A 13,723-nucleotide genomic window follows, 5' to 3' on the forward strand; every position below is an offset into this window, starting at 1 on the left:
GAACATTATTATAGTAGATGTTGGGGGTCTTTCAAAGTAGAAAATATTTTTCCTATGGCACAAGTATCTATCTTCTATATATATATAATTCTCTTCTGGGAGACGTTAGAAAACAAGCTGCAAGTGCACCTTGCAGTCCCCTCTCTTCCTCTCTATCGCTACCACCCCCCACACATGGTCTGGTGAGTTTTGGTTCACGCTAAATGTTTACATTTTACAATCGTAGAGCCGGGTTTGGTGACGGCTATTAGGGGCAGATAATTTAGATTGAAACGATTTTAAACTTAGAGGAGGTAACTAAGAGGAGGCTGCTTTCACGGAGAGGGGGGGGATGGGGGTTTAGTGTTTTAAAGCAAATATTTTCAGTGGCAGCATTGGTACTGTCGAATTTACAAATTATGAATTACTGAAAAGTAGAAAAAACAACAACTAAATAGCGGCGTATGATAGACCGCGGGTGGCTCGTACTTGAATAACTTTCTTAATTGATGTCAGGACAAAGTAAGCTCAAGAAAACACAATTTAAAATGTTTGTGCTATAACTAGAAATTTAATTATGGTTATTATTATGCTCATCAACACACTTGTGAATAATAATTATGATGACATATGAATTTACCTATCTCTATCAAGGTGGTCACAATTGAATATTGGTAATGTTTTACATTCTTGTACGTGAGAGCACAGAACTGTGATATAAATACTGGCATGTTTATGGGTGATTATATAACCTGAAAAAAAATTAGTACAGAAGTCTTTTAATCCATTAATTTGATCATAACATGTTCAGACATATAAATATACTTATATAAAAGTATTTACTTTAATTTTCTGCATCTTCTTTAATTACCTTTTTAAGACAATAAGGTATTCTGCCCGACACATAAATGGCTACAAACAAATATTTTCATCTTACATCTTCTTGTTGCTCTATCTTGCTACAAAAATAAGTATCAAAATTTTAATTGTTGTACTAGTTACAAACATGAAATTTTTATTTCTAAAATTAAATTCCAGACTTTTATTTAAACTAGACTCTATGTGACCTTATTCTCAATTTACTCTTGGTATCTGCACATTTTAGTTTCATAAAATAGGTTTTCAAATAAATTCTTTGTTTTTATTTGGGTTAAATGGAAAATTGATAAACGTAAAAGAATACATATTTTCTCCAAATAAAAGTCAGTGTACTGAAAAATATTGATTTTCTTCTGCGGGAAATTTCTCTCAAATGGTAAAAAGCAGATTTCCTGGAAAAAAGGGGAAAAGTTACATTTCTGCTGTCCCAGAAGGGGGCGACAGGCTAACCTAACCTAGAATTTAGAACATGTGGGCCTAATCAAGCTAAATCTGGATCTCAGAATACAAAATAAAATACGTTGTTTTAGTTATTTGAAATTTAAATCAGCTTTTGCTTTTAATTTTAAATGAAAAAAATATTTCAATGGACTGCAGCAGTGAACAGTCTCATTATTTTAAAAATCATGTGTGGTGTTATAAAAATAAATGTGGCTATAAAAACTTTGTTGTGAAGTTTTTATCAGACTTTACAAAAGCCAAAAACAGTTTAGTTGTTTCCATTTTATTACAGAATATGTAAACAAAAATGGTAGAATTAGGTTATGTGGTTTAAATGTTTTTATTTGTTTAAAGATTTTATCAGGAAAGTTTTGAGAATGAATTATTATGAAGTGGAGTTTTCAGAAAAATCGATCATGCAGTTCCTTTACAATGTTTTTTTTTACATAAGTTTGACTTAAAACTTAGGCTTGATTAAACTAAACAATAGAAATGTACCCTTAATTTTAATACTAAATAAATACTTAATATTTTAAAAATTATATTCAAGTTTGCTTCTAAAAATACTAAATTTCTGAATCATTTTTGTTTTAATTTTATTTACTGCCGCTTTGATGGCAACATTTTTTTAGCCATGGCATTGTCAAACAATGTTGAACACAACTTGTCAAACTCTGCTACCTCCATTTAAATCTTTAATTAAGAAATATATCTAGCATGATCAAGATTAATTTAGAATAGATTTAATCTAGATTTTATTCTAAATCTACTAGAGTGTGACTCTAGTGACACTAGACTACATCTAGTAGTAATATTAATGGACACAACCAAGAAGTCTTTAAATTATTCTAAAGGCCCATTAAATATTTTAAAAACTATACAGATGTTTATAAAATAAATATGGTGATAAAAATCTCTGATCTTTGTTGGACTGTACTAAAGAATGGATGTAATTGAATTTTTAATATATTCGGTAACTATGCAAATTTTAAAAGAAAAGCCAGAAACAAATTGTTGGTGTGCGTTTTATCACTGAAAATGACAACAAACATGGTTAAACGATATCATGTGGTCTAAAAAAATTAATTTTATTTAAAAATTGTATCAGTAAAGTTTTGAGTACAAATTTCAATAAAATTTTGATGAGGTGACATTTTTAAAGTATCAAACTCAGAGTTCCTGTAAAGCCAATCAAAATTTGTAGATTACCTAATTTTAATAGAAGTATATTGTGATAGAGATCTATAATATATTTGAAATGTGTGTCAAATTACTAGCCTCGGACGATTTTACGCACCTAAAATGATAGATTATTTGATTATCTAAAATTAGTAAAAAGATCTAGAAAATCTAGAATTCTAAATCTAGTTAGATCTACTAGTGTAGTAACTTACTAGATCTAGACCTAGATCTAGCTAGTAGATTAGATGATGGTAAAACTCCATTTTATTCCCGCTTCACGTTCACATCTAGTTGAGCGTATTTTATTATAAACGCAACCGAAACGCACAAAAACGGTAGGAAAACATGGGGCTTTTTTCTTTATGAAGTTTTGTTTTAGTTTTGATAATTTACTTTTTCAAAACTTGAGAAAAATCCAAATTTGGAATATTAAATGTGCTATGTTCCTGTGTCTGTTAAGATATTCATGTCAATGGGTGAAGTACGAAACTCACAATTGACAATTGCAAGGCAGTTAAGTTTGTATTGTTACAAGTATCTCCCACGCATGATACTATAAATAAACTTTTATGAACTCACAATGATCCCAAAACTGAGGCCAACACCATTTCAATTTGCGGTAATCTATCGTTTTAGTAACGTAAAATCGCCCACGACTAGTAATGTGAAAAACAGGTGACTCCTTAAATTTTAATAATTATTTCACGTTTTGAGGAGGATTTATGTTTTGAAAAAGACAAAAATGTTTCCGTTTCATTTATGTACCTGTTTTTAAACAATTAAATTAAAGCTTTTCAGTAATATATGAAAACTAGCAATGTTTCCAACAGATGCAACATTGCTCATTTACTATAGCAGCCATCTCGTTGAAGTTTTTTTTTATAAACTTATAGCGCAAGATTCAGGGGAAGCCACTCTAACTTACAGATGGCCGCTTTTTATATAGCAAATCCTGCTCGCAAACACTGCTGTTTAAAGTTAATTTCTTGCCTATATTGATATATCTAGCCATTGCTTTAGGTTTATTATTCATTTATCTATAATATTTGACAATGAGGTAACTTTTTCGTACATTACTAGCCACGGGCGATTTTACGTACATAAAACGATAGATTACCCAAATAAAATAGCTACTGCCCAACTATGCTGTATGCTGATAATTAATAAAGTATGAACTCACGGTGAACCCTCGACTGTGTAGGGGTTTTTCTATCGCTGACGATCACACGCTATTTAATTGGAACTGTCCAGTAATCCAGTAATTATTGCTTTTTTGTTTATTTTTTCTTTACCTTTCCTGATTACCTTTTCTAATTAAAAAACACATTCATCAAAATAAAAATAGATTCTAAGTAGATCTAGCTCTAAGAGTCTAATCCTAGTGATGTTTTCCTAACGTTTTTATTAAGTTTTGTGTTTCAGTTGTGTTTACAATAAAATTTTAAATTACGGCACGCTCAACCGGAGTTAAACGTGAAGCGGCGAATAAAATAGGCTAAAATGGAGTTTTACCGAGATGATTTTTTATTACAATTGATTACATCTAGATCTATTTAAATAGTTCTAGAATCTAGATGTCAACCTTAATCAGTAACTGTGGTTATCATCTAGATCTAGATTCTAGATTTATGATTAATCACCATTCAACTTTAAGACTTTAACTGACTAGGACTTGCATGTGCATTAAACTGTCAACCGGAAGTGTGCCCGTAAAATTTAGGCCTACTAGTCAAATCTTATATTGCCAGAACAGCAAAATATATAAAACGAGATAAATGACCTGTCAAGTGAGAGATAAACTGTTGATAGTGTTATCTTTTTCTCTAGATTGAAACCAAAACCAAAATCAACACCTAAATTTCAAATTTAACCTGAAACGAAAAATGTCATTGAAAACGATTTTTTATCCAGAATCGGATTTAAGCTTGATTTACACGTAGTAACTGTAGATTGATACTAAATATAATCGTAGTTATACCCTTAAACCTTGCACCTACGATCGAACCTGACAGAAGTCGCATTTAGAGTTTATTTCAGGACACCCCTACAACTGCAACTACACACCTACACACCTACACACCTACACACCTATACACCTACACCTACACACCTACACACCTACACACCTACACACCTACACCTACAACTACATCTACGCTTACGCCTACGCATTCACCTACATCTACTACACCTGCACCTGCACCTATACCTGGTGGGATGTGCTTGATGGTTGTTGGAAAGGTTGTTGAACCTTCTCTGTTTTGTTGTATGTTTTATGATGATCTATAGTGTATGATCTATTATAATTTATTCTATAATGGATATAATCTATTTTGTTCTGCGGTGTTTATTTACTATTATAATTTCTATGTATTTGTAATACAGTTTGTGGTATGTATAATATATTTTGTGTGTTTTTACACGAAGTAAAACTGGTCACAAATCTGTCACCTCGAAATCAATAACACAACAACGTGCACTTGGCTAGATGGCTTCCACCTTATTTATTACAAAACTGTCCTCATCGGTTTGAAAAAAATACGAACCACGAGTCTCCATTACTTCTTTAGCCTTGAGCTTAGCATTGGGACAGATATTTTTCCGTCCCTTGTATGTAACTTACGACTTAGAGTGACAATAGCGATAACCTGATGCGCTGGGAATGTTTTGTGTTCTCACGAATATTTGGCAACAACGGATTCATTACATTTGCATACAGTTCATGTCACTACTGGTCACGTGAAAACATTTGTACTCTCAAACTGTGGTCTCTGGACCACATGTTTATTGACAGAACACTCACTTGGGTCCAGAGGCGTAGCGAGGGCGGGGCGGGGGGTGCGGACCGCACTGAGTGACACCATTTAGGGAGGTGACACCAAGGTAAAGAGATCGCAAAATGTACAGAAGAAAAATGCTCGTTCCATTAATGATTAATTAAAGTTAAATAGTGTTTTAAGTACAAATCGACAATTATTACAACGTGCTAACTCTAGAGAAAACAATTCTACATCCAATTGTATTATTAAAAGACTATAGATAAACATCGTTATAATTAAGTCTGCAGTGATTAAAGTTTATACACATATATACATACATACATAGGCCTACATACAAATATACATATATATATATATATATACTTTGTTTCTTTGGGGGGGGGTGACACCACGAAGTGCCACACCGGGTGACACCCGACCTAGCGACGCCACTGCTTGGGTCAGATATACGTCAGAAGATCTAACCCTAAAAGCAAATAAATGGAACAAAATGTTTTGAGTTTATGCATTTATTATATCAGATCTTCTTAAACCACGCTTATTGGCGTCACTACCCACCCCCTCACTCCCTATATGTTAATATGTTTTTTTCCCGCTTTGGTGTCACCTTATACGTTCAGCTTTTAAAAAAAATTAACTGCGTAAATCATTGTTGTTTCATTAATTGTTTTTCGATTTTACGAATAGTTTTCCCCCAAGCACGCATTAGAAGCCATGAAAAAAAAGTTTTACTAAAAAAAAACGTTTGCAAAAAGCAATTTAATATTTAACTTTATGAAATACTCCACAATTTAATAATTTGCTTGAATGTTTTCCCGATTCCGGAATAAAGAAGCAAAATAAACACAATTTTTAGAACCGCTGTGTAACATTAAAACAGTGGAACTTGGAACAATGTTCAGATCACAATTTCCCAGAGTGTAAATCACAGTTTGACAGGAGAAAAGCTTTAAAATGGGGGTATAACTTTGCATCTGGACTCAAATCAGCCAGCTATAATCGTCATCAGTCATTTTAAGTCGTCAGGATTTAGCAGATTCAACAATCTACCCAAAAGTAGAATTCTGATCAATCACCAAAGAGATGGAATTAATAAAATCTGTCGTCTGCCTGATGCTCGTCTTCACGCTGTGTCAATCCGTGAGTATGCTAGTCGTGACGCATCCTATATGTTAGTCGTGACTCACTTTGTGTGTATGCTAATCGTGACTCACCTTGTATGCTAGTCGTGGCTCACCCTGTATGCTAGTCGTGGCTCACCCTGTGAGTATGCTAGTCGTGGCTCACCCTGTATGCTAGTCGTGGCTCACCCTGTGCGTATGCTAGTCGTGGCTCACCCTGTGAGTATGCTAGTCGTGGCTCACCCTGTGAGTATGCTAGTCGTGGCTCACCCTGTATGCTAGTCGTGGCTCACCCTGTGAGTATGCTAGTCGTGGCTCACCCTGTGAGTATGCTAGTCGTGGCTCACCCTGTATGCTAGTCGTGGCTCACCCTGTGAGTATGCTAGTCGTGGCTCACCCTGTGCGTATGCTAGTCGTGGCTCACCCTGTGAGTATGCTAGTCGTGGCTCACCCTGTGAGTATGCTAGTCGTGGCTCAACCTGTGAGTATGCTAGTCGTGGCTCACCCTGTGAGTATGCTAGTCGTGGCTCACCCTGTGAGTATGCTAGTCGTGGCTCACCCTGTGAGTATGCTAGTCGTGGCTCACCCTGTATGCTAGTCGTGGCTCACCCTGTGAGTATGCTAGTCGTGGCTCACCCTGTATGCTAGTCGTGGCTCACCCTGTGAGTATGCTAGTCGTGGCTCACCCTGTGAGTATGCTAGTCGTGGCTCACCCTGTATGCTAGTCGTGGCTCACCCTGTGAGTATGCTAGTCGTGGCTCACCCTGTATGCTAGTCGTGGCTCACCCTGTGAGTATGCTAGTCGTGGCTCACCCTGTGAGTATGCTAGTCGTGGCTCACCCTGTATGCTAGTCGTGGCTCACCCTGTATGCTAGTCGTGGCTCACCCTGTGAGTATGCTAGTCGTGACTCACCCTGTGAGTATGCTAGTCGTGGCTCACCCTGTATGCTAGTCGTGGCTCACCCTGTATGCTAGTCGTGGCTCACCCTGTGCGTATGCTAGTCGTGGCTCACCCTGTGAGTATGCTAGTCGTGGCTCACCCTGTGAGTATGCTAGTCGTGGCTCACCCTGTATGCTAGTCGTGGCTCACCCTGTGAGTATGCTAGTCGTGGCTCACCCTGTATGCTAGTCGTGGCTCACCCTGTGAGTATGCTAGTCGTGGCTCACCCTGTGAGTATGCTAGTCGTGGCTCACCCTGTATGCTAGTCGTGGCTCACCCTGTATGCTAGTCGTGGCTCACCCTGTGAGTATGCTAGTCGTGACTCACCCTGTGAGTATGCTAGTCGTGGCTCACCCTGTGAGTATGCTAGTCGTGGCTCACCCTGTGAGTATGCTAGTCGTGGCTCACCCTGTGAGTATGCTAGTCGTGGCTCACCCTGTATGCTAGTCGTGGCTCACCCTGTGAGTATGCTAGTCGTGGCTCACCCTGTATGCTAGTCGTGGCTCACCCTGTGAGTATGCTAGTCGTGGCTCACCCTGTATGCTAGTCGTGGCTCACCCTGTGAGTATGCTAGTCGTGGCTCACCCTGTATGCTAGTCGTGGCTCACCCTGTATGCTAGTCGTGGCTCACCCTGTGAGTATGCTAGTCGTGACTCACCCTGTATGCTAGTCGTGACTCAACCTGTATGCTAGTCTTGACTCACCCTGTATGCTAGTCGTGGCTCACCCTGTGAGTATGCTAGTCGTGGCTCACCCTGTGAGTATGCTAGTCGTGGCTCACCCTGTATGCTAGTCGTGGCTCACCCTGTATGCTAGTCGTGGCTCACCCTGTGAGTATGCTAGTCGTGACTCACCCTGTGAGTATGCTAGTCGTGGCTCACCCTGTATGCTAGTCGTGGCTCACCCTGTATGCTAGTCGTGGCTCACCCTGTGCGTATGCTAGTCGTGGCTCACCCTGTGAGTATGCTAGTCGTGGCTCACCCTGTGAGTATGCTAGTCGTGGCTCACCCTGTATGCTAGTCGTGGCTCACCCTGTGAGTATGCTAGTCGTGGCTCACCCTGTATGCTAGTCGTGGCTCACCCTGTGAGTATGCTAGTCGTGGCTCACCCTGTGAGTATGCTAGTCGTGGCTCACCCTGTATGCTAGTCGTGGCTCACCCTGTATGCTAGTCGTGGCTCACCCTGTGAGTATGCTAGTCGTGACTCACCCTGTGAGTATGCTAGTCGTGGCTCACCCTGTGAGTATGCTAGTCGTGGCTCACCCTGTGAGTATGCTAGTCGTGGCTCACCCTGTGAGTATGCTAGTCGTGGCTCACCCTGTATGCTAGTCGTGGCTCACCCTGTGAGTATGCTAGTCGTGGCTCACCCTGTATGCTAGTCGTGGCTCACCCTGTGAGTATGCTAGTCGTGGCTCACCCTGTGAGTATGCTAGTCGTGGCTCACCCTGTGAGTATGCTAGTCGTGGCTCACCCTGTATGCTAGTCGTGGCTCACCCTGTATGCTAGTCGTGGCTCACCCTGTGAGTATGCTAGTCGTGACTCACCCTGTATGCTAGTCGTGACTCAACCTGTATGCTAGTCTTGACTCACCCTGTATGCTAGTCGTGGCTCACCCTGTGAGTATGCTAGTCGTGACTCAACCTGTATGCTAGTCGTGACTCAACCTGTATGCTAGTCGTGACTCAACCTGTATGCTAGTCGTGACTCACCCTGTATGCTAGTCGTGACTCACCCTGTATGCTAGTCGTGGCTCACCCTGTGAGTATGCTAGTCGTGACTCACCCTGTATGCTAGTCGTGACTCAACCTGTATGCTAGTCTTGACTCACCCTGTATGCTAGTCGTGGCTCACCCTGTGAGTATGCTAGTCGTGACTCAACCTGTATGCTAGTCGTGACTCAACCTGTATGCTAGTCGTGACTCAACCTGTATGCTAGTCGTGACTCACCCTGTATGCTAGTCGTGGCTCACCCTGTGAGTATGCTAGTCGTGACTCAACCTGTATGCTAGTCGTGACTCACCCTGTATGCTAGTCGTGACTCACCCTGTATGCTAGTCTTGACTGACCCTGTGAGTATGCTTGTCTCGACGGACCCTGTGAGTATGCTTGTCTTGACGGACCCTGTGAGTATGCTAGTCCACTCTGTATCAATCTTTCGCGCCACGATTTTATCAGAAATCATGCAGGTCTTTCACTCACGTTAGTGAAGTAACCGTGACTAGGCTTAGTTCTACTCACACTATCCCCTCATAGATTACACAAAAAACCATATCAACTCTACTTCACCTGCCCTACTGACCGTCAAGCTAGAAAAGTGTTTCCTTACTTATTAATTATTAAGGATTTAATTAAAATTCTGTTTCGTTTTAAAAGGGCCCACTGGTAATTACCTTCCAAGCTACATGTTTTTGTATTCTCTCTTTTTCTTTTAATTCCAGATGGTTCTCCCAGAAAGAGCCGACCTTGTCAAAAAAGGTCTAAGCATGAAGACGGCAGTACCTTTCACTTGAGTCTTTCAATAAATGCATTTAAACATAGGTTTTGGTGCTTAAAGATGTTGTCTACGTCACGACTATAATCTCTCTATCTACAGCAACTTGGACGATCCCTATAATCCATCTACTATAGCAACTTGGATGATCCCTATAATCCATCTCCTATAGCAATTTGGATGATCCCTATAATCCATCTTCTATAGCAACTTGGATGATCCCTATAATCCGTCTTCTATAGCAACTTGGATGATCCCTATAATCCATCTTCTATAGCAACTTGGATGATCCCTTTAATCCATCTTCTATAGCAACTTGGATGATCCCTATAATCCATCTTCTATAGCAACTTGGATGATCCCTATAATCCATCTTCTATAGCAACTTGGATGATCCCTTAAATCCATCTTCTATAGCGACTTGGATGATCCCTATAATCCGTCTTCTATAGCAACTTGGATGATCCCTTTAATCCATCTTCTATAGCAACTTGGATGATCCCTATATTCTTTCTCTAACAACATGTACGATACCTAAACTCTCTCTATAACAACATTAACGAGCCCTAGATTCCACCATATATAGCAACGTGGACAGTCAATATAATCTCGCTACAACACACATATAACAGCCCCGCGAAAATATGTTCTAATTATTTTATTATTTCAGATGGTGCTCCACTCGGATCTTCCTCAGATGGGGGGGGCCCAGTAAACCCAAATCCAAGACATGGGTAAGAATTGTTAGTATTTTTATGTTTAACCGTTACATCCCCGAAATGACTATTCATGAAATATATTAACATATGTATTTGAGATGCTTTATTGAAATATATTAATTGGTTTGATATTCAGAATTTGTATGGAGGTTGTCGCAATTCGTATGCTTGCTTGCTGATTAGATATATTTTTTCTAAGACAAAAGATTTTTTTTTTTGTTTTTCAGGAAATCCAACTACCAAAACCTCTGCCTGGTATGCGGCCGTGCAAGTTGTGCATATATATATATATATATATATATATATATATATATATATATATATATATATATATATATATATATATATGGAATATAGTTGTTTTTTATCAATATATGCATAAAATAACAAGCAGTAGTTTATATCCTCTAACCATACAAAATATATGCCTCCATAGGTTATATAATATTTTTTGAAACATTTTTCCAGGTAGGACTCTGGTATGCAAATGGGTGAACAGAAAGTGGATATGCACCAACTAAATACAGGGACGAAATTACCAGCTTGCTGACAAGTCTGCATGGACCACCTATTTAAACAGACTTTTATTTATTTATTTAAAAAAATGTATTTGTAATTTTAAAACATTAAATATTTAAACTTTTAAAGTATTCTGTTATTACTTATTGTGACTGTTTTTAAGTGTATGTTTCCATGTTCGTTATGATATGAGCTTTTAATGAGAATTGTAGCATTTGTTTATCTGCAAATGTCTGCTAATCACATATTTAAAAAACATGCCCCTAGGTAATGCAAACAAAATGCATACAGGTGTTTTTTTACTATACTTATAAATGTAAGGCTCTCAAAGATGTAGGAAATTAACGTTATTAAATAATTATAACTTTGAAAATCAATTTCACTACCAAAAACATATCATAAAAAAAATGCACTAAAGGTTTATACATGTTTTATAATATTTCTACAACTTATACTCACACCTTGAGTGAGTAGGAGAAAAATAAAATGTATCGCTTCATCTCCAATAATGTAGTTTCCTAAACATTTAAAATGTGCTTCAACGCTAATAAGGCTGGTAAATGGGTCACCAACCAGTTCTATGGCTCATGCAGTTTTTATTGAGCCGTAGACAGAGTTTCTTACAGGCATCTCTTCGGGGGGGCTTCGCCCCCCCCGAAAAATTTTTACCGCCCCCCCCCCCGAACGAAATGAAATTTATATAATTTATATAGAAAATATATACTTTTAACAGTGTCCGCCCCCCCGAAGAAAGTCTACCGCCCCCCCGAAAATTTCTAGTGCCCCCCCGGAGAAAAAAGTCTGGAAGAAACACTGGCCGTAGAACTGGTTGGTAACCTATTTACCAGCCCTATTGACCTAAGCGTTACATTTTAAGTTCCATAATTAAGTAGGCATAATGAAGTTAAAAGTCTCATAACAAGTATTAAGTCACTCATTAACACAGCTAAAAATATTTTTCTTTAATATATATTTCTTTTAAAGTTATGACTTCAAATGGCCTTATCATATTTTCAAAGTGTGAGCCAACTATAGGTAAATTGTTAAAATAAATAAGGGGCGATTTTTACCATTGAAAATTCTTATTAAAATAGATGGGTATATCCCGAGTTCGAACCCCCGGGCAGGCGAGGCTCGATAACTGGGGAAAGCAAATGTTCTAGGAGAGACAACTCCAAAATCAAATGAACTGCTGTGTTGTAGTTTGCTCTTGGTTGGACAAAGGCTATCGAAGCGGAGCCAACGGCTTATATGACGCGTAACAATTTTACATATTATACATAAATGTGTTGGAGGGAATCTTTCCCAACACTAAAATTAAGAACCAAAAAGAAGTGGACGGAAAGTAAATCTACCGACGACAAAAGAAACAAGAAATAAACTTAAAGTTCAACTGCCTCGTGTGGTTTTTTGTCACATATTGAGACAAGTGGTATCTCACCGTGGCTTTTTTTGTGTGCACTGATATTGGTAAAAACAACCTCATCATAAAGTAACATATACAAACAATTATTCACTTAGATAATTGTTGGATTTTCAGATTTGAAAATTTAAAAGGTTTTTAAGAAATATAAAGCTTGTGATAATTTTTAATTAACTGTATGATATTGAGTTAGTTTATAACGGTTTAGAATGAGACTATTTTCCAACTTATTACCTCACTTAAGTTAATTTGAAAACGAAGACAATGTTCATTTTTAAATAGAGAAAAAAAAAATAAAATAAAATATATATATATCTTAACTACTTAAAGAAACGCAACATAATAAATTATAAAATGAAACAAGGGAGATAACAGTCTTTAAAACATATACGTTAAAAAACACTTTTGTTTAACTCTTCTTGCAATTAATGTGATCTTGAAGGAAACTTTAAATAAACCGGGAGTGATCTCCCTTAAACTTTCTCGAATATTTTTATATAAAACAACAGGGGATGGGAACTCAGGCTATAGACATGACTTTTAATCCATTTTAAATACTTAAAGTTTTAAAAATAGAATAAAATCTCGTAGACAAAAGAATTGCACACCAAGTGATCGCCAAATAAAAAAGTGCATAATAGTGCGCAATATTATTAGTACTTTAAAAATTTACATTACTTTTTTGAGAAATCGGAAGTAGCGTAAATTACTACTTCCGGTCAACGGAAATTACTCAAAATTTAACAGAAGGTAGAAAATTAGATCTTTTACTCACAAGTGAAATTTCATTTATCTATCTGAAATAGTACTCAAGTTATAGGCTTTTGAAAAATTCAAAGTAGAAAAAGTACCACTTCCGGTTATCGGAAATCGCTCAAAAGTTTATAAAGATCTACGATAAAATACTTATATGTGAAATTTCATCAACCTAGCTGTAACGGTACTCAATTAATCGTGTTTACACACACACAGACACACAGACATACGGACAGGATTGCAAAGCCCAGTTTTTCACAATGGATTACGCATAAAACCTCTTAATTTTGATAAATCTGGATTGATAATTTTTGCCAGATTAAAATAAGTCCTCTATACTTCGGATGTGATGAAGGACTGAGGTGTAATACGGTGAAAATTGTTGAAATTTCAAGAGATTTTTTTGCAGGATTACAATACTTTCTCTATACTTCGTATATACGAGAAAGTAAAAAACACAAACCCTTGAGACAGTAAAACAAAGAACGATAATG

At 37.6% G+C, this 13,723-nt stretch overlaps 1 protein-coding gene and 1 long non-coding RNA gene across 2 annotated transcripts in view; one reads left to right on the forward strand and one right to left on the reverse strand.

Annotated features, from left to right (window-relative positions):
* The window catches only part of LOC131928324 (phospholipid-transporting ATPase ABCA3), a 12,268-nt gene extending 8,096 nt beyond the window's left edge, over positions 1-4,172 (reverse strand). The window contains exons 1-2 of the mRNA XM_059284326.1: positions 4,122-4,172; positions 620-731 (exon numbers count right to left, since the gene is read on the reverse strand). Of these exons, the coding sequence (XP_059140309.1) occupies positions 620-710 (91 nt within the window). The 5' untranslated portion in view covers positions 711-731; positions 4,122-4,172. The remainder of the gene's footprint in view (positions 1-619; positions 732-4,121) is intronic.
* Positions 4,173-6,249: 2,077 nt separating this feature from the next.
* On the forward strand, positions 6,250-11,113 carry LOC131928319 (uncharacterized). Its single transcript, XR_009383757.1, has 4 exons — positions 6,250-6,401; positions 10,483-10,546; positions 10,759-10,786; positions 11,000-11,113. It is a non-coding gene; the product is annotated as an uncharacterized LOC131928319 (long non-coding RNA).
* Positions 11,114-13,723: the final 2,610 nt, after the last annotated feature.

This window comes from Physella acuta, unplaced genomic scaffold, assembly GCF_028476545.2.
Source record: "Physella acuta isolate Inbredline_101_S28 unplaced genomic scaffold, ASM2847654v3 ptg001482l, whole genome shotgun sequence".
NCBI lineage: Eukaryota > Metazoa > Mollusca > Gastropoda > Physidae > Physella > Physella acuta.